At 40.0% G+C, this 26,246-nt stretch overlaps 1 protein-coding gene across 21 annotated transcripts in view; it reads left to right on the forward strand.

Annotated features, from left to right (window-relative positions):
• camk2b1 (calcium/calmodulin-dependent protein kinase (CaM kinase) II beta 1) overlaps window positions 1-26,246 on the forward strand; it is an 82,215-nt gene that overhangs the window by 9,225 nt on the left and 46,744 nt on the right. For 15 of the 21 annotated variants that reach the window (XM_082555500.1, XM_082555502.1, XM_082555505.1 and 12 more), the window contains exons 3-7: window positions 6,820-6,879; window positions 7,383-7,437; window positions 7,877-7,942; window positions 22,581-22,653; window positions 25,736-25,838. In XM_082555500.1, the coding sequence (XP_082411626.1) occupies window positions 6,820-6,879; window positions 7,383-7,437; window positions 7,877-7,942; window positions 22,581-22,653; window positions 25,736-25,838 (357 nt within the window). Of the gene's footprint in view, window positions 1-6,819; window positions 6,880-7,382; window positions 7,438-7,876; window positions 7,943-16,015; window positions 16,089-22,580; window positions 22,654-25,735; window positions 25,839-26,246 lie in introns of all 21 variants that reach the window. The other 6 variants (XM_082555489.1, XM_082555501.1, XM_082555495.1 and 3 more) reach the window with 1 other exon arrangement.

The raw sequence follows: 26,246 nt of genomic DNA on the forward strand, positions 1-26,246 counted from the left end.
GCAGCATTTAATGAGATTAAACCCATCCTAGATTATCCGGCCTCTATTAACTGCAAGAGGCTAGCAGTTAATTCTAGAGATTGGTTTAATGAGACTTAAAGTTACACATACACAGACACACAGAGTATAAATACACTTCCTATAGATTATGCTATCATTGGACTTCTGCATAATTTCACTCCAGCTGCTTTATCGGGCAGTGCAGCTGCTTTCCACCATTTTTCAGAGGCACAGTGTAATCTCTCTGCTTCAACATTTGATAGGGTGACTGATCTGACCTGACTGAGCGGTGCACGAGGCCCGTGCTGCGCTCCTTACTAATGGATGAGCCATGTTCTGTGAAATAGCAGGGCTATGCTAGAGCCAACAGAGCTGCTGCATACTACTTCTACTCAAAGTCCTTTTTATAGCTCCATGACCTTTGTGACATGGGCTGCTGCTGCATTCACGCTTTATGGCAGCCCTGATGGCTTGCTGCTCTACTTTATAAGTGGGATTTGGTTTAGGCCTTTTATGATGTTGTAATATTTCTCAGGCAGCAGGTAGGGTCGGTGAGTTTACAGCCCTGGTTTCACCAACTTAAGAGGAGCGTTTGTTTAGGATCAGCAGATGGAGATGGTAGCTGAGGGGAGGGTGGGGTCATCAGAGCAAAGGCACCCCAGGCATTTGGCAGCTGAGGGCCATGCGCCTGTACGCCTACATGCCTTTAGCACGGGATACTCATCTGACTCTCCCTCTCTTTCTCTCAGACACACACGGGCAGATATTCAGACAGCCACAGCAGAGAAGCAGTGTCTGAGATGCAGGCAGTCAACTGGACAGTGAACTCTATCAAGAAACTATTAGTTACAACCAAAAAGTGTCACAATTCGTTGGTTGTTGTAGTCATAACACTTGGTTCACACACTGAACATTCAAATTTATGAATAGAGTAGTAGTCGGGCTTCTCATTACATCTTCCCACCACCCCACCCTGCCGTTCCCTTTTCCAGCCGACAAACGGTTAATGCCAATCCAACACATGTCAACAGGAAATATAGGGCAGGTCTGCTGGGCAAGGCTTCCAGCCAATCATAGGACTTGTTTATTGGCAATGATCTCTGGACAGTGGATGCCAGAGGTTCCTGTATGGCCATGTAATTATATCATGATAGAGTAGAGCTTGTGTGTCTGTGTGTGTGTGTGGGGGGGGGGGGTTGATGTTCACCTGCAATGCAGTAGAAGTGATCTGACCTGGTTTTGGCCAGTGAGCTTTGTGTCAATGTCACATAACCAGGGCAGATATAGTCAACTAAAGTGATGAGACTTAAACCCGAGTGTGAAATCAAATCACTGTGGCTGCAATTACAAATGTAAATAATTCAAGATGTGTTGGTACTTTTTCTGTCAATTCACACTCTGTTTATATGGAAGTATTTCACCCATTATGTAATTATGTAATGTCATGTAATGAGATTACAAGTTCAGGTGTTTCACTGGAAAAATGATGCTTTCTTAATCATATTACTCTCAGGAGTCCACTTAGATTTCTATATACATGCAGCCCCTCTGCACCACCACTGTCATGCTTCACCTTAAACTCAGAGGCTGCTTTTTGATGCTGTGCTTCTGTAGGATCTATAGGATATAGGAAACCTTTCAATCCCCACTCCACATTTCCCTGCTGGTAGGGCTCACGCTGTTACGAGTCAAGTGTTCCGAACAGTGGTTATATCTGGCTGTCTTTGTGGCTGTCTTTTTACATCTCCTCCCTCTCTAGAGACTTAAGTCCTCACTGGTGATGATTAACCCAAATATATTCCTCTCCTCTGCTCTCTTCTCCTTCAGCATGAAGATTCCCACTGATTTCACTGAATGTTGTCCTTGGGTTATCCTACTCTGTGCATGTGTTCTTGTCCTTGCCTTTCTTCCTTACCCCACTCCCTGGTCTCATTTCTTATTTACCCTGCTGCTTCTGACTGACCGGCACTTTGAAAGACTCATTAAATGAATATTTTAAGCAGGCTGCACTAAAAGAGCCGCACGGCCACAGTTGCTGACAGTCAAGTAATTACAGTGAGAACCACACAAGGAAGTTCTCATTTGATCTTGTTTGTGTGTCATGTTTTTACAAAAGAGTACTTTTTTTTTTTTTAAACCCCAGAGCGAATGCATTTTGGACCAGCTTTTACGTTTTCAGCATATAACTGTAAACTGCAATAATTAATTAAAGTCCAGAAACAAGTGTAATGTTGGACACGTTTCAAGATACGTGTTTAGGGTTTTTCTGACTAGAAATGGGCCTTTGGGAGTGAAAGGGTGGGGGTTGGAGCGCCTTACTTAACAGAAATCAGTGCATTTTATATTAGGTGGAGGGCCAAAAAGGCCTTTTTTTTCTTTTCTCTGTGGAATAAAAATTCTTGGTGTTTTAAATGAGTGCCGTTATGCTCACGTCCTGCTCCGTGTTTTTATTCTGACTCTACTGGAGTAGCTATGCACAACTCAGATTTCACAGTAATCTTCATTTATCTTATAATTGGTTGTTTCTTTATCTGAAACGAGTTGTCTCAAATCTTTCGTCCGTTCCTTTTGGTTAACTTTCTTTGAAAACTCGCCACATGTATTTACATCACCAACAGCCTAAAGCCTGTTAATAAAAGGCAGCATTGTTCTGTTCTTTTATCTTATTTATGCCAGATTATGATCCTATTATCTAAATGACAGAGCAGGACTAGTCTGAAGGCCAGGCAACGTTTTTCCAATATTTTATTGTTTAGTTTTGGCCATCCAATCGAACTGTAGCATCAGTGTCCTATTCTTAGCAGACAGGAGTGGTGTCTAATGTGGATTTCTGCTGCTGTAGGCTTTATGCTTCTGTTATAACTTGTTGTGCATTCAGAGAAACCCTACAGGTGGTATTGCGGGAAAAATCCCAGAAGATCATCAGATTCTGAAATGAGACCAGTCTGTCTGGCACCATTTGAACAATGACATGTTCAAAGTCACTTAAATCACCTTTCTTACTCATTTTAATGCTCGGTTTGGTCTTCTTCACCAAGCTTGTCTGAGTGCGCTGAGTTTCGGCCATGTGATTGGCTCATTTGCATTAATGAGCAGTTGAGCAAAAGATGAAATTAAGAGTGAGAATATATTAAAATTGTAACTAGATAACAAAAATGCACATGATAATCTTCTTATATGATCTGCCACTACATCAGCTGTCCCTACTTAGAATAGTTTCTACCTAGCTAAATACGTAAACACAATTATGAAAACAAATGGAGCTCTCGGCCTTACAGTAAATCTATTTAAGTAAATGTTTAGTGTTGCAGTAGCTCTGGCAAATCTCCCACCATTTATACATGAGAGAAGGTACCTTTTATAAACCGGGTTTTTAACTGTCAGTTACATATCAGTTTTATTCTGATATACTACATGCAATACGTAAATAAAATTACATTAATCTCCATAGTTCTTGTTAAACTACGCTGACCCCTCATATGCAGTACTAAAAATACTGTCGTACAGTTGAACCTGATAGCTGACTTCTTCTTTGGTACACATACACACACACACACACCACAAGGTTATCACACACACTGCAGACTGTATAGACAGTTATCAGTTGTGTCCTCTTTTATGCAGGGCAGTTGAGAAGAGCATCTGTTATGAGTGTTCTGCCATGGGAAGGTCATCTGTCATACACAATTTTTTGCTGTAGTGTTATCTGCCGGTCTGATAAAGCTCTGATAAAAGACCTGATAAAAGACCATGTTCATTTCAGGGGAGGTCGTGTATCTCATCCTCAGTTATCCTCCATCTGTAAATCATATGATGAGTTTTTTTTTTTTTAATTACCTCACCTCACAATGCCAAATGAGTTTTAAGCAGAAACAAGGCAAGAAAAAAAGCCCAGTAATGACATATGTGTTATATTTCAATAGATCTTTCAATACTTGATATCACAATATTAATAATAAAACTGTCCCACGTAGATGATGGATTGATAACAAAGGCACAGATGGTAGACGATAGATGATGCACCACAGCAGCTACTGTGAGCCAATTCTGTACTTGCAGAGTAATATTAGCAGATGCCACTGATAGAATGAAATGCGATGCGAGTGCCCATGACAAGTTTTCCAACACTTGACATTAGTATGACAGATAACATCTGGGAGTGCTAAACACAAGCTGAGAGTTGGTAGTTTTTAAGAGTCAGTCAGATACAGTTCAACTGCAGTGAAAGCTTGCACGATCGCGCAGGAATGATAGCCTTATTTAAAGTGCTAATTTGCAATAGGTCTCTCCCAGTAAATCACAAACATTGTAATCGGTGTGTTTCTGAGTAGGTCAGATGTGAATCCATGTTTTGAAAAGATGAAATTCAGTCCCATTAAAATGCAGTTTGTTACACATGGACAAACAAATAAATGGGAAAAAAATATTCAGTGAGTTCATAGCCTCAAACAAAAACCAAATGTGAAGAATAAATGACTAGAGTTAAAAAGAAAAAAAAAAGTAGCAGGCAGTGATTAGCGGTGTCTTATTGTTTCAACAGAAAGACAGCAACCAGGCTTTGTGCATATTAAACGTCCTTGTATTTTTTCTCTCCTTCCTTTTTCCTCCTCCTCTCCTGTCCCCCTTCAACACTCCTCCACTCCTTTCTCCGCCTCACTCCTCTCATCTTCTGAGACTATAATCACCACGCTTACACTTCACTGTCACTCCACAGTGCCAGTGTGAATGTGTGCACTTGAGTTTTGCCAGTCTGTGTTCTCTTAAACTCGTACAGATTGTACGCGTGTGGGTGCAACCTATGCATATGTACGTTTGTGCTGACAGTCACGCTTTGTGGATCCGGTGATCCACCCCCTGTGTGTACGTGTGTCTGTATGTGTGTGTGCTTTATATGCCTGCTGTGACTTGCACGATAACCCTGTAATGCATGTTGGTTAGCATCAGTAATCTGTTATGTAAAGGGACATGCTGATGTAAATATTTTAGCTGCATACATACATAGTGTGTCTTGAAGTATATATGCTCATATATTTGTACTTCCACTCACAGTAAATTACACCCACCGATCACTTCGTTAGTTGCACCTTGCTATGATCCTCTTTTCTCTTCAGAACTGGCTTAGAGTCAGAGATTTTGGTCTGTGTTGACATGTCAGCATCACACATTTCCAGCAGATATTTTCATCTGAGCATCCACGATTGAACTCTGCTGTTCCACCCATCGACGTAACTTTGTACTGAACATGGGAGGGGTCAAGATCTCTGTCTAAATAAATAAATACATCTGGATAAAGATGATTAAACATGCAACTATTTTGCTGGTAATACCTGAAAAGAGTAAAGAAAATCAAGAGCCTATTTATGCAAGATCATTCACAATTTTATTGGGGGGGTTATATTGGTTGGGTCTGATTATTGGGGGGTCATAACCCTCTAACCCCCCTGGAAATTACGCCCCTGGTTCCACCACAACCCAAAGATGCACTATTGGATTGATTCAGTTCAGGTGAAGGAAACCACCAGACATGATTTCAGCTTCGTGACACTGTATTTTATCCTTAAAGTAGCCATCAGAAGATGTGTAGATAGCGGTCATAAAAGAATAAACATGGTCAGCAGCAGTAGTTGGTATGCTCTGGTGTCAAAATGCTGCTCAGCCAGTACTGAAGCTCAGAAAATATCCCTATAAAATAATTCCCACATCATTTCTTTATTGATATAACACATCCACTGTGGAACCACTGTTTCATGTTGTTTGCACCAAATGTTGCACAGACACACCAGGCAACAAATTTTAGTCTCAAAGTAGTTTTCTTTGCAAACAGGAACGGCAGGCAGTGTGGTCTTCTGCTCCTTCCTGCATTCAGAGATGCTCTTCTGCATATCTTGGTTGTAATAAGTGGTTATTTGAATTACTATTCTCTTCCTTCTGGGTGGAAGAATTATGGCTATGCTCCTTTGAAGTCTGGGAGTAACAAGGTATCTTCTCCTAGTGAACCGCTGCTCATTTTCTCTTTACGGGACCAGTCTTTGTAAACCCCAGAGTTGGTTGTGTGGGAAAATCCCAGTAGATCACGAGTTTCTGAAATATTCAAAGTTCAAAGCCACTTAAACATAATATATTAAATTTATGTTGCATTATGGAGAAAAATGTAACACACACACAAAAATTCAGCAACATTATTTAAATTCAGTTTGGTGTTTTATAATTTGAACAACTTGTATTTTTGCTAAATATTCATGCTCAGTTTTTACATAGACTCTTGAATTCATGGACACGAAAAATGCTTTGTATGGATGGATATTTATTTGATCTTTTTGACCTTTTTTTTTTTCATTTTTCATTCATTTTTATTTATTTATTTATTTTTTGTGCAGTTTTATGTTTAAGGAAATATTGTTTTTCTTGTGCTCTAAATGACCAGAAAACAGTTATGTTGTCAGTCACCAATACAGAAACTTGCTGAATCTTGTGGGCCTTAGTGAAGATCACCCATTAAACTATGGAGTAAAACAAGAATGTGTTTTTTTTTTTTTTTTTAATTATCGTATGTAGCACTGGAATCCACCTTGAGCCTTCTTAGTTTAAAACTTGGAAGAACAACACGCCTTATTATGTTTCACTTTTTCCATATTTTACACCCACTGGGTTCCTTTGCGTTCTCTTCGTCCTTTGTGACATGAAACCATTTTCTAAACTGTTTTTGACACATTTGACTTTATCGTCCTAAAAAGCCTTCTACAATATAGATATAACATATTTATAACCCAAGTTTAACAATAACTCTGACATACCTCTCTCTCTTTTGTTGCGCCTCAGATCACCAGAAGCTGGAGCGAGAGGCTCGTATTTGTCGTCTGTTGAAACACCCCAACATCGGTGAGGACACGCTTTTCTTATTTTCAACCCACTGAAAATAATTTGAAAATAATTTAAATGAGTTTGAATCCATTTAAAAGTAAAGACCAGTTTAGATTTGATTAACAGTCTTTTATTCCTGATACAGAACAATTTCTTTTTTTTGCCAAAACACACACTTAACATTTTTTATTAAAAGATCCAATAGAAGTATATAGTTTTATTCATTTGTTGTTTAAACCGAGCCCTGTATTGCCAGAAGCTCCTACCCTATTGTAAACACATATGACGTAAGACTCAATTATTTCGACTCCCTGTGGTTTCTACCCCACGCGCACTCTCACTATCTCTTTATCTCACCTTTTTCCTTTTTAAAAAAAAAACAACCAAAAACTTAAAATGCAGCAGTCATCCCCAGTGTTTTTCAGAAACTCTTTGAATAACCATCATAGCTTGAATGCTCCAGCTACACAGAGCCCAGGTATCACTTTATCTCTCTCAATCTCTCTTTTTTTCTCTCGCAGTTCGTCTTCATGACAGTATATCAGAGGAGGGCTTCCACTACCTCCTGTTTGACTTGTAAGTCATCGTCATCGTCGTCATCCTCTCCTCTCTGCTCCTCCTCATCCCTTTTCATCTTCTGCCCCCCTTTTCTTTTAGCTGCTGCCTCTCAGTTTTCCCAGCTCTTCCATATACATATACAATTGCATAACTCTCTCTTATATTTGCCCCACCACCACTGCCACTATCACCACCCACGCTATCCACATCTATCTCTCAGCAATTCCCTCTAGTTTCCATGGTAACGGTGTGGGAAGGGGGGATGAAGTGAAGGAGGATTGGGGGGGAAGGGGGGAGCTGTAGAAAATAAGAACTGAAGTAGGAATCCTTGATTTGAAGCATTTATAACCACACACCACCATCACTACCTCCTCCTTCCACTCCAACCATTCCAGCTTTCCTAAATAAATGTGTGTGTGTCTGTGTGTGTGTGTGTGTGTGTTGTCTGCTTTTACAGGGTGACCGGAGGTGAACTATTTGAGGACATCGTAGCCAGAGAGTATTACAGTGAGGCCGATGCCAGGTAGGAGCGCAGCCTTCACTCCTGTATGTGGGGCTTCTCTTTGCCCTTAAATGGTCTTTGTCCTCTGTTGTCTTCTTGTCTGTTTTTTTTTTTTCTTTGATTGTACATGTTCTTCCTCTTCTTTTGTGACTCTGCTCTACTCTTCCTTCCCCTCTTGGTCTCACTGTCCTCTCCTCTTACTACTTGCTCTGTGTTGTCTTATCTTGTCCCCTGTTTTCTGCCCCTTACACTGCATGTGTTGCTGTTCACTTCTGTTCTTTCTCTGTATTTTACTGTCTTCTTTTGTATCTTCTTGCCTTTTCTATTCTGTTAGTGGTCTTCCTTCCACTTCCTGTTTTCATTGCTATACTACTACCACCGCCACTTTCTTTGTTCTTTTCATCTTTATCCCCCCTTTGTTTGTTATATTTCTCCTCTGTCCTTTGCCTCTTCCTTTACATCAGAGTACTTCACCTCTCACACTGACACAGGACTACCTTTAAGACCAGACTGAGGTTTGACCACTATAGGTTTTCAGTACCAAATCACACACAGTAAATTGTGGTGACTAAGATACTTGTATTTTTGTCACCTATGGTTAGGGTCGAAGTTGCAAACACATGCATAACGCAAGATATGTGTTAAGATGTTTATATAACTACAAAATATCTGCGCAATAACAATAACTGTTGTTGCATTGATATAACATCCTTAAAAACACAGTTTACCAAGTTTTTGGATAAAAAAGCAAAACATTCTTTTGTTTTCTTTTGCTTCTTTCTTCTGTGAACTTGTTATTATGGAGCTGATTTTTCTGCTAAGTGGCTTAAAGTCGGACCCAGACGTGCTCAGCAAAATCCTAAATCAGTACTAAAGCATACAGAGAGCAGGTGGACACAAACCAGCTATGGGTTTAGACACTTGCCACAGGACGGAGTTCTGTCTCTGTTTAGTTACAGCTGTTTGTTACAGCCATACATTAAACTCCAGCTGACAACACAGCCATCAAACATGACATGATGCATGTTTGACATCAAAGTTTAGAAAAACATTTCATTTGCCTTTTAAAGGTGATCAGTCGGCACAGAATAGAGAAGTGGCTTAATTTGGGACTCACTCGAAGTCATCTTTAACCTATTCAGGTCTATACAAACAAAATCTAGGCAGTTTTTTTTATTGCATTTCATATTATTTTAACATAAATGTATAAATCTTAATGTCTTTCAAAACATTTTCTTAAATTAAATCAAAAGCCGTCTGTGTGAGTAACCTCTCAAAATGCACCATCGAGTCTTATAAGGAAAACAGGAAAAAAAAATGAAGCCAGAAAAAAGTGGTGTTTGTTGTAAACCTACAAATGGGCTGCAAAGCGTAAAACGTGTCACAGCAAGAAGCTCTCGGCACAAGTGTTTTGATGAATACGTCGTTCGATTTTTTTGTTCTCAAAAAGAAAATAAATAATTTCACTTGAAGTGCAGCGTGTGGTGCTAAAATAGCCTCAAAAGCAGTAATTATTTTCTGGCACAGGAAAATCGAAACCCCAAGATAATGACAGCCTTTGCTACAAAGAACATAAAACTGCATTGTATCTCTCACATAATAGGTTGCTGGTGTTTGTAACTATGTGTAGAACTCTAATTGGTCAAACCTCAGGTATTTTTCTTTCAATGATTCAAATAGCTTAGCTGGTGTGGATCTTCAGGGTACACCTTTACACTCTTATGTTGCTCATTCATGTTCCTCACATGCTTTTCCTTTATACACTGAGAAATATGAAAACAAGAATATAAGCATGACCCTGTCCACCTCGTGCGTGTGCGCGTCCTACCTACTTTCTTGCTTTTCTCTTTCTTTCTCTTTTGCTTCCGTCCCCCACTTTACTTTCTTTTTCACCCCCCCTCCCCCTTCCCCCACAGCCACCCATGCCGTTTTATATCTCACACCCACCACTCATGCTGACTCATCGACACACATACACACAGTTTGCTTTTTAACCAATGGCGGAAGAGGAAATGGAGTGGGGGGGTGGACAGACAATAGGCTGAGAGAAGAGTGAGAGAGATGCTTGAAACTGACAGTTGTGATGTGGGTGTTAGTCCATTCAGCAACATTAAAAGCAGAACTGAATAGTCTGCTGTTGTAGAAAATCACACCAGTTTGGCACAGTAAATGGCCAATTTCAGCCCAAGTCTCCACTCAGAGTTTGACTTAGTTTGTTTAAAGTGCTTTTACTCTTTAGCATCGACTGTGTAACTGATGGAAAAGGCGAACTTTTATTTTCTGAGGTTTCTTCGAGTTAACGAGGATGGTGAGGGTTCAGGTAATCATGAAACTTTGTTTCTTTGATATCCTTGGGTAAAACATCCCCGACCAGTGAGCTGTTTACACACTTTACTGTCATTGTTTGATTTGTAAGTCAGGAATCATCATCATCAAGTTCAGTAACTCTTGTTAATATTTTCCATTAAAGTAAGCTGCACTGTTCTTCCCTGACACCATATATCTCAATCTATATGTCAGTTAAACCACAGTAATCGTGTTATTTTTAATCACGCTATGCTCCATCAACAGGTAAATCAACCCTGATATGGCCTGGTCCTTACGGTCATTAATTTTAGCACTGGGTCCAAGATTAGCTCATAAGATGGACTGGATATGCATTGTCGTCTTTGTGGGTGAATTGTTTTGTTTTTCAGGAAAACATTCATATAGATGTCAGCTGCTAATGTCAGCAGTTACAACAGGTGGCTAAGAGGCACTTATATCACTCACAGCAGAAAGGTCATAACCCACAGTGCTCTGTAATTTGTTCACTTTAATGCAAATGTACCCACTCACAAGTCTAAAATATAAGAGATTTTTTTAAAATCTTTATCTCAAGAAACGATTTATGCTTCCAACAAACGTAAATGTGGTTTCGCTGTTTCAAATGCATCTAAGATTCTCTGCTTTTCAGAAACTTACAGTACGATAGAAATTGTATGAAAAGGCAAACACCTTACTTACTGTCATTACGATGGTCATATATATAAAGCAATACAGATATCCTATAAATATCCATGCAGGCACTTCCTGACTTTTTTGTTGGTGCTTATCAAATAAAATTGATAAAGGGGATGGAAACAGTATTTGCAGTGAAATAGAACGAACACACAAGACGGCAAATCCAAGAACTAACTTGTTAAGATGGCATATTGAATTATTATCAGATAATAACGATAACATACATACTCATGCGGATTACAAGTGAATTAAAAGTATACATAATTACTGCCTTCTGCCTTTTTAGTGGTTTTCTTTACTCAGTTACACAGAATTTGTGATGAATATCTTGTCTCATCACAGAATCATTTTATATCGCGATACCACTCAAACCGTAATAGTATCATCTTGTGAGATTTTCTGATTCTCACGCATACTATAATTTATGTAATGAGGGTGATAGCATATCCGAGACATACAGAGAGAGATCTGCTATATATAAATCTGACTTTCATTCACTAAATTACCATTTTGATGGTGTCAGAGAAAAGAATGATGAAATACTAGATGTAGCTCTGTCGTGATGGTGCTTCTAAATTCAACAGGGGTGATTTTTCTTTTTTTCATTCTGGATTAAATGTTGTCTTTCTACTGGGCATTTTCCATCAGAGGCTACTGTCTCATTTATTGCATACTGGCATCTCACTGCGTGTGTGATGCTTTTAAACTAATAAAACAAAATGCACTTTATTTATTTTAGTGGCCAAGTAAAGGCAGCTGAACTATACTTCCATAACAGGATATAAAGAAATGTTCTTGTATATGTTTTGGAATTTGTAATCTGTTTTGACAGCAGCGATGCAGTGGTTTACTCTTTATGTGTAGGCCGCCAGGCACCTGCTTTATCCTACAGTACACATAAACCCTACAGCATTTGCCACCCACCTTGCAACCCTTGAAATGTTCATTCCTTGCTCATGCACACATACACACACGGACTCACTTTCCTTTCCCCTCCTTTCTGAATGTCACTCATTCAGGCCAGTACCCCCCCTCCCCACCTCCCCCCTCCACCTACCACCCCCACCCCAGTCCTCCCCCCTCGCTCCCTTGGAGACCAGCAAGAAGTGGGACTTTAATTAGCTACGATAATTAGTCTCACAGACCCCAAACTGTGCAGCATAACACCTTGTCGCCCCCCGTCAGAATCGAGTTTCTCTTAAGCAGCGTTTGATTGGATCGAGGCCATCGTGCTTTATTTGATTACAAATAAAGCTGCATTCAGGAATATTTAGGGAGCAGGAGCTGTGGCACACAAACATTGTTGATTTATTAAGTTGTTTTACGGTTAAGGTTAGCAAACCATTTTCCCCACACACTTTCTGAAACATCTTAAAAGTAAAAAATATATAAGGTGTGGGTCATGGATTAATATATTTCCAGATGACAATGCCAGGATTCTTTGGTCTTAGGTTGTGAGAGTGGTTTACAGAGCATGAGGCATCATTTTTATACATGGATTGGCCACCAAAGAGCCCAGACCTTAACTTCTATTGAGAATCTTCTGGATGTGCTGAAGTAGATTTTAGGGGCTTAGTAAAAAAAATAACACAACTCTGCATGGAAATCAATATTAAAAAAGCTTAAAAGTAGTGCAGTGAAATGTTGTTTTTTTTTCTTTTCTTTTGACCAGGCAGATTATGTGAGCTTTTTATACCAGCCAGCAGTTTAGTGAAACTCTCCGTGGAGTGAAATCGGATGCACATGCTCAGACTGTGCAGCCTGAGATTAAGAGATTCAGTTTAGTGTTTAATCTAGATTTGTTCCTGTCATAAGAAGGTAAGTTTAGTCCTGATTTGTAGATCAGCGTTGGACTACGCATCCTCACACCACCCCACAGCATTAGACATTAAATATATTGTGAACTTTGATTCTGTCTTGTCTTTAATATGCAAAACATTGCTCTGAGAATTTACTTTCTGCTTGGCTACAGTGATGCACTGCCACGAATGGTTTGCGCTTTAGTTTCCATGGTGAAGTATTTTGAAAGGTTGTTTTGTTTGTTCTTACTTGTTTTTTTTTTTCATCCTCATCTTTATGTAGCACAAAAAACATGGCAGCCAATCTATTTTTTCTATGATCCTCTTTTAAAAAAAACATTTTAACCATGCTCACAAGAGAAAGCACGGTGTAGTTTGAAAGCATCTCAGGCATATGAGAGGTACAGAAGGTGCCCCACGCTTGACACATTCACTGATGCTGTATTTGATTTTCCTCTGAGTGTCACTTCAACTTCCTGCAGAGAACAGTGGGACGTTATAGCTGAAAGTGCTGAGCAAGTCACATTTTTTTTTAGCCAGTAAGATGAGCGTTGCACTCCCCCCCCCTCTTTGCCCCGCCAGGAGTCCATAAACAATCACTCGGAATGACAAAATGGTTTTGGACAGTGAGATATTAGAGGCATGCACAAATGGATAAACAAAGGAGCAGCATGGAGACGCTCCCCTATTTCTAAATGCCATACTCAGTGGGTTTCTGTCAGGCCAAACACTGTGTCCACGCAGGCATGCAGTAAACTTTCAAATCACTGTCACTTTATATTAACTGACAGTCCAAACAGCAGCATCAGGAAGTGTGAAAAAGCAAATATAGAGCAGGTTATATTGAAGAGAAGAAGCCAGACGGTGTGGTGTTCTGTGCAGGTCTTCACCTCTTATCTGAGTAAGTCACAGGCATGTCCTTCCTGAAACAGTCAAACACAAATAGTTATCATAACCACTTAATGATAACTGTTAACTTTGTGACTCATAAAACATCTTTATCTGTGCTGTACACCCACCTATGCTTTTCTGCGGTGCTGCTGTTAAGTCCTTACTCTAGGGTGGATTTACTACATGTAGCGCCCTTTCTTGTTTCGTCAACCATTCAACTATCATGTATAGAATCTGGAAAACCTTTTAAAACATTTTTTTAACATTACATGGAAAACCAATACATGCTTTTAATAGATTAAAATTACACTAACTGCTACTGCAAAGTAACTTTCCTTGATTGTTATGAATAAATATTATATGTTTACTTTGTTTACTTTTACTATCTGACTCTTTGTCAGATGGATTGTTCACAAGTTAAAGTACACTAACAAAAATATAACCGATTATTATTCAACAGACTCTGGCTGCATTATGCTCACTATATTATATATTTTCAGCTGTATATATCTGATTATCCCTCCAAACAAGACCAAAAACCACCTATTAGTGACGTGTCAACATCTTTTTGTCTTATCTAATTGGAGATTAAGTATCAGAATTTCAGGAGTGGGACCACACCTCCAAACACGCACCTTCTGGTTCTTATCTATATAGGTTCCCCCAGTTCTAAAAGCTGTTCATTCTCGTGTATGTGCCCCACCCTCCCTGACCTTTTCAATTCTTTAACTTCTTCACTTCTATTTAGTACATGGGGACCGGCCAGTCCTGGGAGCTGCTGCCACTCCCCTTCGAGGCCTTCCCCAAACTGCGGCTCAATTAATGTCCAAACCATTCACCTTTTACCTACTAAAATGCTGTCAAACCTAAAATGAGGATGTGGACCCAGCTAGTGAAATGCCTACAAAATGTTTTTATTTTACTGATTTTATTTTTAAGGAAAATACATTTTAAGTAAATATTAATGTGTAAATCTGCAGGGTACCATCTAGCTTTTCTGTATTTAATATATCATAACATCTAACTCTTGATGTTGGGTGGCTCCAGGTGCCACACGAATGGAGTTTGGAAACCACTGAGCTCCCGTTTAGTATGCTGCGGGTTAGAAATCATTTAACACAAGAGCTCAGGTCAGGAACTTGTGACTAGGGTTAAATTTTAAACAGTGCTGCACCGCTCTTTGATGCTGATGATGGTCAGTTGGTTCATTTTGAAGTTCACTGCAGCAACGGTGCAATGCTGAGCCTGCAGCTTTTTTTTTAAGTTACTCTTTAAGATTAGAAAAAAGCATTATATTACATCTTCTAAATGCCTTTACTTTACATACTCAGGTTTCTTTTTTGAAACGCATTAAATGTAATGGTAGGATTACCATGTGGCTGCAGATTGCTTCCAGGATCAGGAAATTAGTGCAGTCAGTAGGATTTACTATAACAGAAATATGCCTTTTGGTGTTGACGAGTATCAAATCATAAGGTGTGTGTGTGTGTGTGTGTGTGTGTGTGTGTGTGTGTGTGTGTGTGTGTGTGTGTGTGTGTCTGAGCAAGCATGCACATACGTACTGTATATCTCTGATTCTCTCTCTCAGGCCTCCCACTCATTAGACACTGTGTGGGTGTGGATCCTGCAGGCTGCCTGTCTCCTTGCGCCTGCTATTAGTCACATATTCTGCACATTAAACTCTCTCATTGCACTAAGCCTACATGCACACACATTAAAATACAAACGCACACACATTATAGCGAGTTAGTTTCATGTGTCTCTCTGCAGTGCACACGCATGGTGATGTGTTTTCCTTTTAGTGATGGAAAAATAGCCTGACAACAGCCCACCAGTCTTCTATGATTCAGTTTCATCCTATACATAAGTGTTCCATTTCTCTTATGTATTATTATCATTTTCTTTCTCCTCTGCAGAACATTTTTATCTTCACTTTCAAAACCTGTCATCTTTTTTCATTTCCTCCTCTCCTCTCCTTTCCTCTCCTCTGTCAGTGTTTGATGTGTTTTTTGTCTGCCAGGTTGTTCTGCTGTGGCTGCCCCTGTCTCTCATCATGTTTAAAGAAGCAAAACGAAACGTTTTTGTCTCCTCCACCTGCATTCACTCACCCATCCCTCTCCTTCCACCTCTGTCTGCATCAATCTCTCTTGCCTTCTCCTTTCTCCCTCCCACCTGTTACATGACCTCTCTTCCTCCTCCTAACCTGCCCTGTTCTCATCTTTCATTTTGTCTTTTCTCTGTCACTCATTTGGCATCCCTCTTTCTTCTCCTCCACTCCTTCTCTATCATTTCTCCACCTTCACCCCTCTCTATACATTCCTACGGTCCATCCATCTCCATCCATCCTTTCACTCCCCTCTCCACTCCCACCGTCCCTCCTCTCTCTGTTTTGTCTTCACAGTCACTGTATCCATCAGATTCTAGAAAGTGTCCATCACATTCACCAACATGACATAGTGCACAGGGACCTGAAGGTTAGTAAAAGTAGAGAAGCATCTGCATCCCTCACCCTCCTAACGTCCCCTTCCCCCCATCCTTTTGCTTGCTTCCTTCGTTTCTTTTCTCCTTCCTTCCTCCTCAATCTCGTCAGTTCGTGGTGTCGTTCCTGTCAGTTACTGGTCTGATGTCCGCCTGTCCGACTTGTCTCTTGGTATGCTGTTTACGTTTTGCTGTCTTATTGCGTCGTGTTTTAAATTTTAATTGGAGGACCCTGGCCTACCTCACTCACCCTCCCTGATCCATCTGCCCTCCCCTTTCTTTTCAACCTTTTTTTTTTTTCTTTTTACAGCGCCCACATAACAAAAGCTCCTGTTGCACTGACTGACAGCCAGATCTATTAATGAATGCACTTCAACAAATGTACACACAGTCACCTGCAGCAAGCACACAACTTTCTGCAGGTGCAATAAATATCCAGGCCATGAAACCATCAATTTCTCCCCACCAGGCTCGTTAGGAAAAATCTACAGCTATATTTACTGTGTTCTTCATTGATTTTTTTTTCTCTTTTTCTTCCTTCTTAATCTTCTCTTCCTTTAAAATGCCGACTTCTCTTGTATTGATCCCTGAATTTTCAGGACAGCCTCATTTAACCCCTTTATAGAGGTGTTACGGGATCTTAGGCTCGAAGACACACAGCAAAATAGGAGCCGAGATTATAAAACAAAGAATATTTTCCTTAATATTTTTGATTTTCTTATTAGATATTCAATCTGTCTCTTCCTGACGTCACCGTAGTCAGACTCAAAGTAGCTCTAATATAATAAAATGAAACCTTAGGATGCTGCTATAATATTACTCGTATGATAATATTAAAACATCAGAGATATCACAAATTAAACCCACTTAAGCAAACTCATTTTAAACACAATTTCATTCTGATATGAAGTCTTAAAGGTGATTTCATAAACAAGTGTAGTGCCTTAAAAAAAGCTTTTATTCTAGACCTTCAGCCGTACAGTACGATGCAGGAGTTATTATTATTAATATTACCGCTCATTCAATCTCAGGTAATAGATATCAGTGCAGTATACTATGATATTTAGTCTAACAAGACATACATCGCTGTAGAATGAAACACTGAATTCATTGTATTTTAAAATGAGGATTTATGGTTATGCATCCGTGTCCATTTGCATAGTTCTCAGGCTATGCTGAGAGAAGGATTATGGGAATTCAAGAGTGTAAAGGCTCTGGAGACAGACTTGTATGGTCCTTCAGTAAGCCAACAGTGTGCCAAAGGTGTGCAATTCACTGCGTGGGTTGAATGGTGATTATTTGAAAATCTAAAGGAGGAATACTGAAGAGCTGACAAAGGCACGGTATGAACAAGAATAGTCCCATTACACTGCCTCTAAGTGGCTGTGAAAAATCTACAACTTGTAGATGTTGATCTATGAATCTCTGCAGGAAAAGACCAACAATCAGTGCAACAGTGCAGTGAGATCTCCACACGGTTGAGTCTACCTGTGGATATAAAAACAAAAAGGAAGAAAAGATGTTGTTTTCTTTGCTCTTTCCCTTGGACACCTGTTAGAGTCGCTGTCAAACATTGCCTTTTTGGGGGAGAGTTAGAGATTAGACTTTAAAAATGTAAACACTGCAACATTGAATGTTGGTGTTAAATGATAATATGTTAAGGAATTTATTAGCATTGCTGATGTTAAAGTAGTAGTGGCAATGGCAATGTGTATTGCTGCCTATAGACTGGAGCATTTAGGGTATCTGATTGCTGTTTTGAGCTCATGTTTCTCAGGTTTAGACAACAGTACAATACTGCACCTTTAATTCAAGGCACAGAAGCAAAAATAATTCTGACCAGCTTATAATTCATCAAACGCCTGCTTGAAAATGTACAATTTAAACCACAAGTGAAACATTGTTTTTGTTGTCACGTACTGTCATAGTAATGTTTTCTATCTAGAACCACAACACAAAAAAACAAGCACAAATTATTCCTGTCCTTTGGTGCATCTGCTGCTGTGATCTGTCGACCTAATTATTCACTTCCTCTTTGAAGAATATTGTAAATTGGACTAACTTGTTAGTTTGCAGCAGAACTACAAGCAAATGTGGCTTGTTAGAGCAGATTGTATTGCTTATCCACAAAGTGTACAGAAAGCCATATGTGTTGTCTTACAGTTAAACAAAGTTTGGCTGTGTTTGTTTCTGAATCCAGGATAATACTATATGCAAAAACTCCAACTTTATATTGATGTTAAATACAAATGCGCACACATATATTCTGTTTGATGCACAAGGATGGCTTGACGAAAGAAGATCTGTTCTCAATTCCAAGTTGTAACATACTAACACTTGCTCAGGACCTGTAGGTATCATATAGCATGCTGGTTACTCGCGTACAGTCATTTTACAAAGTGCAGGGCAGTGCTATTGAGCCAGTAGTCTGTAGTGCTCTGCTTCTGTTGTCACTGCGAGTAACATAAAAACAAAAGAAATGCAAATGGGAGAAGTTTGCTTTAAAACACGTACTTAACACTATGAAAGGGTGTATTTTTACCCAGTAAAATACCCAATAAACACTTGTGATTTGTACCATCTGGCACACCACCTACCTCTCAAAGCGAACTTTTGTAGTTTTCATTGTTGCTTCACTCTAAAAATGACGCTAAAGGGGTTTCCCTTGTAGTAGGAGTCTGTATATGATGTTTCAGTGACCTGAAATAAATGCTGCAGAATGCCTGCAAAAATTGGGCATGACTTGCATGACATGACCACTCCTAACAATACCCAATTCAGGAGTGCTTGGGTTCATGTGGTTTTGCTTACTGGACGCTCAAACACACATACAGACAAGTAAGAGAGCTCAACAGCTGACAAAAGTGTTGGAGGAAGCTTGAAATGTGCATATGCACACAGTCTCTCATTTTGAATTGCTTACATACCAACATATTTATCCATGAACATGAATACAAAAGAGCACAGACACATTTCATGGAGAGAAGTTGTTTTAGCCTTGACCGCACGTTTACAGCCACATGCTGGTGTGACCTGCCTAGTATTTATTCACTGGGAGACCTTTAGAAACAAGACACAGGATTCTAATTTATAGCCCTGAACTTTACAGTCTTGCCAGTCCATCGCTCTCTCTTTCTCTCTCTGTTTCTGTCTCTCCCTGTCTCTTATTTCTCTCATGTTATAATATTTCACAGACTGGCCCGACTCGTGCTTTATTGCACTCTATGGCTGTAATTCAGCCTTCGAGGTTTAACATGACTGCAGTATCAAAACATCTCCCTCATTACAGCTCAGTTTCTGATAGTTGAAATCTTCAGCTGCTGCTATACTGATTTTTTTTCTTTCATTGTTTATTTGCAAGAACTTACTGAAAATTTAATTTGCCTACCTGTGCAAGTACGCTTTCACACTGTTGCACTGTTTACAGCATCTGGGATTGAATAAAACATCAGATAGCATTTAAAAAAATACTTGACTTGGTTCCGACTTCTCTTACACATATCCGGTTTCCAGGATTTTAACCGTATAAATAATGGAGACTTAAAGGCTGCACGCAAGAAATAATCCATCCGGCTGTGGTTACTAAAGGAGTTTGTGTAACGGAAAATCCCACAAACACGATAATGATGATGCTTGTGGTCTTCAGTTCAGTTTTTTTTTTAATGCAACTAACTTCAAAATAAATGCCATCTGTAAGCTATTTTTTAAATGTTTGGTACATCTCGCACCAGTCAAAATTAATTCTTGAGGATGACCTTGAGAGTAGTGGAGAGAAAAATCCAGGATGTGTGACAAATTATTTGTTGATTAATTGCCAAGCCATTAGAACATACTGTCCTCAAACTAACGAAATAAAAAATGTTTAGAAAGAAAAATGAGGCCAGCTAATTTCTGTCTGACTTTTCAACAAACATCATTTCTTAACCCTTGGCAAGTAAATTCCCTTTGTGAAGCTTTGAGCTTCTCTGTGCTGAGAAATTAATAATTCATGCTTTTTCCGACTTTTGAATGCTTTGAAATATAGGAAAGGTATTTTCTTCTCATAATGTATTTATTACTCTGTATTATCGACAAGGATCAAGTGGTTTTTTTTTCCAATGAAGGGAGTTCATTTTCACCTTCTGACTGGCTGCACAGTGGTAAAAAAAGGTGCAAAAGCATTTTCATAGTCGCTTTAACGATGCCACAGAAAATATGCTTTAGTTTCATTTCCCAAGTATTAGTGGTGAGAACAAGTGAGCCCAACTTTTCAATATTTCCACTGCCTTCACACTGAAAACAAGCCTGGTTTCAAATGTAAGCAGCTGCTTAGTAGGACGTGACACAGGTGAGGTGGTGAAATATAACTCAGGGTTAAATGAATCAGTGACGTTGAAATGCCATACTGCTTTGGAAAGATATCTCTGTCTTACTTGTTTTTCTTTTTTCTCATTTTGCAAGAACTGTCAGACAATAGAAATGAAACTTTCTTATTAGAAAATAATCCCCCCGCTAGTTTTAATGCTTTTCAATAATGACTCAATTTTTTTCATTTTGAATGAGAAATCAGGGTTGTTAGTAGAGACAAAAGCCCTTTCCCTTTGCACCCTCAAATACTGGTAACTGAATCTAGTAGATGTTGCATTACATTTCTAATAATACCATTTTTTTTTTTTTTTTTTTATAATAGTAAACCTGGAATTTTGTTTCTCTCCTCAAAAGAATTTCTGTTTAAAAATAAATAAACAAATGAAAGGTGGAAAAACGTTGTCAGTGCACAGGAAGCATATATGCACGGTCACAGCAAAACATTTCCAACAGTACATTTGTGAGTGTGTATTACTGCGGCTCTGCATTAATTCACACCTCACCCTGCTGAGGAATATCATCTAATTTCTGCATACACTCACACCTCGATCGCCCCTCAGCGTCCCTTGTACAGTTTTTGGCTTTATTTTTAGTGTCTGGAGGCTTGCTGACACCAGAATGACTACTCTTGTCAGCATAGGCCAGCTAGACTGGCAGTAGACATGGCATTGATCCCAGACACATCTTGTTATTAATTGCACAATGACTCACTCCTTCCCTTACCTCCTTCATCAACGCTTTCTGTAGCCCCCCTTGGCCAGCCATTTCCTCACACCCCTCTTTCATCACTCAAAGCCTGCTGGCTAGTTCATGGAGGGAGGTGGGGTATTGAGAATCCGCCCTTAGCCAACAGTAAATGTGTTTCTTAGATTGGGTTGTCATCTACCAAGAATAGACCACCTAAGACAAAGATCATAGGCTGTATCCATTGGTTATTTGCAGATTAAACTGACTCAAAGGAGTCTTCTGTTGCATACCTCTGACCTTGCAGTCCACAGAGTCAAACTCATGGCTACAGCCAGCCCCCAAAAACTTCACTAATGAAGGTCAATGATGACGTCTGATATGCTGGAAGGTGTTTGTTTCACAGCCACAGTCGCCACCTAAAACTTAGGTCACCTTTTAAGTGAGAAGCTCACCAGAGATGAGCAAGCCTGAGCAATCCATTTTTTAGTCTTGCAGTCTAAGAAATTAATGTTATAGTAGGTATTATGCCGGGTTCAGCCTATATGATATCAGCCTAGTTATGGCCACAGCACAGGGGCGTCAGTTTGGGTAAAGCGTGAAAAGGGTTGATTATTCAGCAAGACCTGACTGATAGTCAGTCAGTCATTTTGTCTTGTGTAGTGTGTCATAATGGACAAAAAACATTCTTGCATCTGGACACTAGGTTGGTATATGTGTTATGATTGGACATGATGTGATCATGTGACCAGCAACATGTAATTTAAGAAGCTGTTATTGTCTGATGAAGAGCAGGAGTGGTAGATATCATCAGACATTAAAAAAGACTAAATTGGAGTCTTGCAGCATGCATGCTGTTTTTATGGACACTTCAAGATGTCCACTTTTAACTTCTGTGATGTTGACCAAAAGTAGCACAGAGAGATCCACCAGCCATTAAACCATTTATTTATTTTTTCCCAGCTGTGTGTAGCTACACCTGTAAACATCACAAAATGAAAGAGGAAGTGGAATAATGCCAGCTGGCCACTATCACATACACTGTGGCAGTGGTTGCCATTGTCGGTTTACATTCTTTGCTTGGAAATAGCCAGCTCCTCCTTCCTGATGACATCATGCGCAATTTGTAAGAGAGCCAGCATGATCGATAGTGGAGCAGTCTACGGTGTCTCTCGGTCAAACAGATGCAAGACTTTATAATCACCTCAAACAATCACAAATATTGTGTAGTCTGAGCTCGGCATCACATTTGGATCCAGTGGAAATTTGCAAAACTGAACCCTGATTGGCCAGTAAAAGGTCAAAGCAACAGAAGAGCCCTTGCTACCTCTTTTCTAACCCTCTTACCTTCCATAACACCCCCACTCCTCACCTCACACCCTACTCCCTTGGCCTGTGCACGCGAGTGAAGCGCTGCTGAGACTAACATGAGCCCCCTCCTTGGTGTTTGCATGCAGTCATTGCATCCAGCAGATCCTGGAGGCGGTGCTTCACTGCCATCAAATGGGCGTGGTGCACCGGGACCTGAAGGTGAGTAATTAGGATCACCTTGCTGTCCCTTGAGAGTTATATATTCGTGTCGGGGGGGTTGTGGGTGTGTTATTTGTCTGGTCTGGTTTGTCTGATTTATTATTGACAGACTGTCTGTATTATTTGTTGATGTAATGTCGCTTGCAAAGCCTCCTGCCTTCTGATCTAACTGTAAAACATATAGTATTTACTCAGATTTAGGTAAAAGCTTTTGCCCCCAGTCAGCGCTCCAACAGCCCCTTTAGGCTTTGTGGTGATGACTGAGGGACTGTTAAATGCTTTTTCCAGCTTTTGTCTGGCTCTCTTCTGTCGTACGCAGCCTCCAGCTCTCTGCAGTCACCTTCTTGTTGTATAAACATGACTTTCCCTGGTGTAAGAGGATTTTAGACATGCACGCAAGTCACTCCACCTGACCTGCACCTTCTCTCTCTGTAACCTTTTTGGAGCAGGAATTTGTCATTTACACAGCTGTCCCATTTTTATCGATGGATCCATCTAAGTTCTACCAAGAGGATACTTAATCTGATCTCTGGTTCATTTACCAGATAGAGATGGATGTGAACTATTGATTATCAGGCACCCTGTGAGGTTTAGATTGACTTAAACGTGACAGCTCATTTTTTGTAAAGGCCCGTTAATTAACTTGTAGTGTTCTGAAGTTTGCCTGTGTTAGCTGACTGCCAGCTAGTTCAGTCCATTTTAGAGCTGGAAACAGTTAATGCATTTTCACATTGTTCTCACTGCTCTCAGGGATTTTTTTTCTTTTCTCAAGATGCCTTTTAGTTTTCCAAAGCAACACCTTAAATATAAACCATGTGTGAATAAGCATCAGAATAGAAACAAGTCTTTTACCTGTTTGTATTTTGCATTTGCATGCTTTTATGTTGCATCTTGTTTTACGTGATGCACCTCTGCTGTCCAGTAGACCTTTATGCAAATGTCAGGCATTCCAGTAAAGGCGTGTTGTGTTTATCAGAACTGTTGTGGCTCATGTCTTTATTTAGCTGACACACCTATCTGGTTTCACACCCGAGCGTTGGAGAGTGTTTCATGCAGTAGGTCATAGTGTGATGGCTGAGGACAGTCTGAGTCACAAGAACCCTCAAATTGGGAAAATGGGATACAGAAAATGTCGGCAACACACTGTGCACTTTCACGTGTGTGCCCCAAAAACCCATATCTATGTACAGACTGTAAAGCAGATGCTATATAGTGTTTTTGACATCTCAGAAATTAAATGTGTACTGATCCCAAGACTATATGTCTATGTTGCTGGAAACCTCAGCAACAAAAGTAATGAAGGTAACAGGTCTTATAAGATGCATTAATTAAACTGTATCAAACTTAATTACTTGGGTATATAAGACATAACCTTGTTATTTTACTCTTGGATGACTGTTTTTTATGCTGCTAGTTTTTAAACCATCTATAAGATAAGGGTTTGCGTGTCTAGTGCAAAAAAAATCTGTACATATTAATCTCTTTAAGCATTTATGTCACTGTAAAATGAAATGGGAGCAATTTTCCTTCCACACCAGAGCAACATATTTGAAATGGTGTGCTTTCTTATTAGAGGTCTACATCCGTGCTGCTTTATCTAATGGCAGGAATGCCACAGCATCTCCAGATTCTCTACAGGCAAAGAAATAAAAGGGAGAAGAGAAAGCCTGGAATCATACCATTTAAAACACCCACTCATGACCTGCTCTTCAATACAGATTTTTCTGTCAGCTGTATTCTGTCCTTTTCTGCCCTCCTCAACCAAACCAGTTGCTAGTCATCTGTGTGCTGAGCTGTGTGTAGATGTCCAAGTGTATGTGTGCGCTGAAGAGATGGAAAAGGAAGCTGTGCCTCTCCCAAATGCTGATGGTGATTGCTGCTGTTATGTCTGAACGTTTGGCCTGCTTGTTTTGCATCACATTTATGCACCTTTTTGATGGAAGCGGATGCTTCATCGTGAATTCCGCCCACATCCGTTTTCACGGATTATCTTAGTGCTGCAGTGTTGGCAAGTTCTAACTCCCCATTTACAAAAGAGTAAAGCCTAACGAAGTGGTAGAGCCGGGAGAATGTGATGACACAAGGTAGGCTCAGAGCCTTCGGATTACTGCTTCACTCACTCAGTCGCTCTCTTTTACTTATGGCCTCAAAGACTGTGAAAGAACACTTTCAACAATCTGTGCTTCAAATACACAGTATGCCTCTAAACATATTAGGAGAGGGAACAGATAGAGGAAGGCAGAGGATGTGAAAACGCATGCTGCTGCATTGCAGGGGAGTCAGTGACAGAAATGCAGTCTAAATATATTGTCCTCATTCTCATAAAGTTTAGATTAGTGTTGCTGTCTACTATTTAAGGAAACAACTACAGCGACTAATTGGACGAGCAGAGTAACTTAACAGGTGGAGTTAAACGAACAGAGGGAAGGACTTAACTGTTTCTGTCTCAGATTCAGTGTACAGGTTGGTGCGCAAAGCCTAGTATTATCAAGCCTCTGGTTATCGGCTGAAATAACACAGTATGTCTATGGACGTCAATGGAAAAGTTACTGTATTTCCCACCAGAGTGCTTTATTTGACATTCAAGATTGTCAGTTGCTTTTACGTAGGCACTGATTAAGTGAGATTGAGAGAGATGTAGTGAGTGAAAGTGAAAAAGAACAGGGACCAGTGGGGATTGCAGCCCATTATTAGAGCCCTCCTCTGACAGAGAATAATGAGGCTGACTGTATTATCTGGGCCACAGAGATGGAGACTACAGGGCCACAGCTCATCACATGAGCCTGGGACTAAAAAACACTGAAAACCAACAGAGTCACTACAGAAATGCGGACTAACCTTTATTGTATAATTTCCATGCATGTTGTTGAAATAACATCTGTTTCTGTGTGTGCGTGTGTGTGTGTGGGCGTGCACGCACTGGAAAAAAGTGAGAAACTGTCCAAACTTTTGCATGCATGCTTAGCTATGTGCCTGCAACTCTTTCTCCCTACTAGGACAGTTTATTTGTTTTGTACCCAATCCTCCATTTCAAAGTCTTAATGCCAATGTTGTTGTTTTTTTGTCCTCTTTCCCTCTTCAGCCAGAGAACCTGCTCCTGGCAAGCAAGTGTAAGAATGCTGCAGTGAAACTGGCCGACTTTGGCCTCGCCATTGAGGTGCAGGGGGATCAGCAGGCCTGGTTCGGTGGGTACAGTCACATCTGCATTTTAACCCATAAGCTATTGATGGGCTCACAGTGACCGCAGTGATAGAAACGTAGACTGGTAATGAAAGATACATTTAGCTTCCAGTTCTGAAAAAGCCACTGAACAGAGGCATTTGCACAAGTCAGTCTGGCAATATCAAGATTAGTAGTGCTGATACACCCGTACTGATCAGTGAGTGTGTCTGTGGCATTTCTCAAGGAAGAGATTAGCCAGTGCTTCACAATCAACTCATCTTAAATCCTCAAGATTTCAGTCCTGTTTGGACCAATAGGTCATATCTTACTGAAGATTATGTTGCTTCCTATATAAGCTGATCCACAGATAGCACCAACACAGTCTATTGCCTTGAGCATGTCAATCAATTGTTTGGGGGGGGGTTTTTCTG

The sequence above is a fragment of the Aulonocara stuartgranti genome (assembly GCF_965226115.1).
Source record: "Aulonocara stuartgranti genome assembly, chromosome: 12".
In the NCBI taxonomy this organism is placed as follows: domain Eukaryota; kingdom Metazoa; phylum Chordata; class Actinopteri; order Cichliformes; family Cichlidae; genus Aulonocara; species Aulonocara stuartgranti.